The following is a 1595-nucleotide window of genomic DNA, read 5'->3' as shown; positions in this document are numbered from 1 at the left end:
CATATACAGTATATAAACAAGAGATACTCTTATCCAGAAATAGATGAAGATTTTACGTTTCAGTTTAATCCTTCTCTGAAATATTTACAATTGATTTTTGATGGTCGACAGTTGAAGCCAACAACTGGCTGGACTGTTAGTCCTCATAAGAATCCTTGTCTGGTTTGTCACTTTTATTGTGAAATTCACTATTTTTATTAACTTATGATATAATAGATTCGAGAACGTGATATACTTGGTCTTGGCGACAATAGTACTAAAACTACAATTCCTCCATCTTGCCTGGTATCAATATATGCTGAGAATAGTCCCCATACTGTACCTAACTTGAGTTACTCTGTACCATTGAAAGGAGTACAGGAACAAATGGAGATTATAATTAATAGACCACTTAGAACTATGTCATCATCAGGTTAGTCAGTTACATGATCAGAATTGTCATGTGTACTCAGTTATACACATTAGTGTAGCCTATGGGATTTATTAACCAGCATTACAAAATTATAAATACAGTCACTTTGTTAATAAATATCATAAAGCTCTGTTTACCAAACTATTTTATAGACTCAGGATATTCACAAGCACTCAATATAAGTAATTTGGATGCAATCCTGACTTATCTGAAGGAAGGTAATTTTCCTAGTAGCAGTTGGCAGGATCTAGGACTGAAACTGGGATTGAACTATGATACAACACTGAAAAATATAGAATCAAATTACTCTAAAGTTGAAGACTGTCTTAGAGAGTGTATTGCTAAATGGTTGCAGAGAGCTGATGGTGTAGATGCTAAAGGAGGAGCAACCTGGACCACACTAGCTAAAGCTCTTGAACAATGTGACAGTGGCAGACCATCAGCTGATCACATCATCAGTAAGTATAGAAATTTACTGCATAGCTGATACTTACATCTGGACACTATTATGTGATATGCAATCTTTAATTTCTGTGTTGTTTATAGGACGTAGAAAATTGAGAAAGAGTGTCGATCGGTCACAGAATGATGAACATGAACTGCATGATTAAAAAATCCAGCCACAATAATAATAATAATAATTACAATAAAAACATACAGGCAATAGCAGCAATAGTACTAGCAATAATAGTAATGTGCTTAACAATGATAATAATAATAATGATAATGTACTTGTATAAGAATAATAGCTAAGTATTGTCTTTATATTTAAAATGATAATTAATTTTTAAAATTTAAGATACTGTACTAGTTTCAATTTGAATCTTAATTTGTTATTACCGGTACCCGGTAGTTCAAATTTTAAATATTTGAATACAGTAGGGGTGTGACTAGAGTATTGAGTTAGTAGGCGTGGTTTACAATAAAATGGCGGCCAGGTGAGTAACTTGTAAAGTTCTTTCGGACAGTACAGGGAGCCTGTTAGTACAGTTTGATAAAGCTACTGTATTGAGTAAGGTCAGTGGTATATATACCGTATATATTGTTATTAATAGTGCCTGTATAATAGTTGGAAAAAGAGATACCAAAATAGTTTTCCTGGCATTTATTCATTTCAGTCGCGACGCCAATGGTAAGCTCACGTGAATTTTATTTCCAAGTGACGTCATAATGGCTGCCAAGT

At 33.5% G+C, this 1595-nt stretch overlaps 1 protein-coding gene across 1 annotated transcript; it reads left to right on the top strand.

Annotated features, from left to right (window-relative positions):
* Window positions 1-43: 43 nt before the first annotated feature.
* Window positions 44-1132, top strand: LOC109591986 (uncharacterized; the record flags this gene model as incomplete). Its single annotated transcript, XM_020007570.1, has 4 exons — window positions 44-162; window positions 217-412; window positions 565-870; window positions 959-1132. Coding segments are annotated over 4 exons (686 nt in total), but the record flags the coding sequence as incomplete, so codon positions are not given.
* Between the last annotated feature and the right edge of the window lie 463 nt (window positions 1133-1595).

Source organism: Amphimedon queenslandica, unplaced genomic scaffold, assembly GCF_000090795.2.
Source record: "Amphimedon queenslandica unplaced genomic scaffold, v1.1 AMPQUscaffold_6644_Cont21400, whole genome shotgun sequence".
NCBI lineage: Eukaryota > Metazoa > Porifera > Demospongiae > Haplosclerida > Niphatidae > Amphimedon > Amphimedon queenslandica.
Note: the sequence above shows the minus strand (reverse complement) of the source record. Positions and strands in the feature narration are given on the sequence as shown.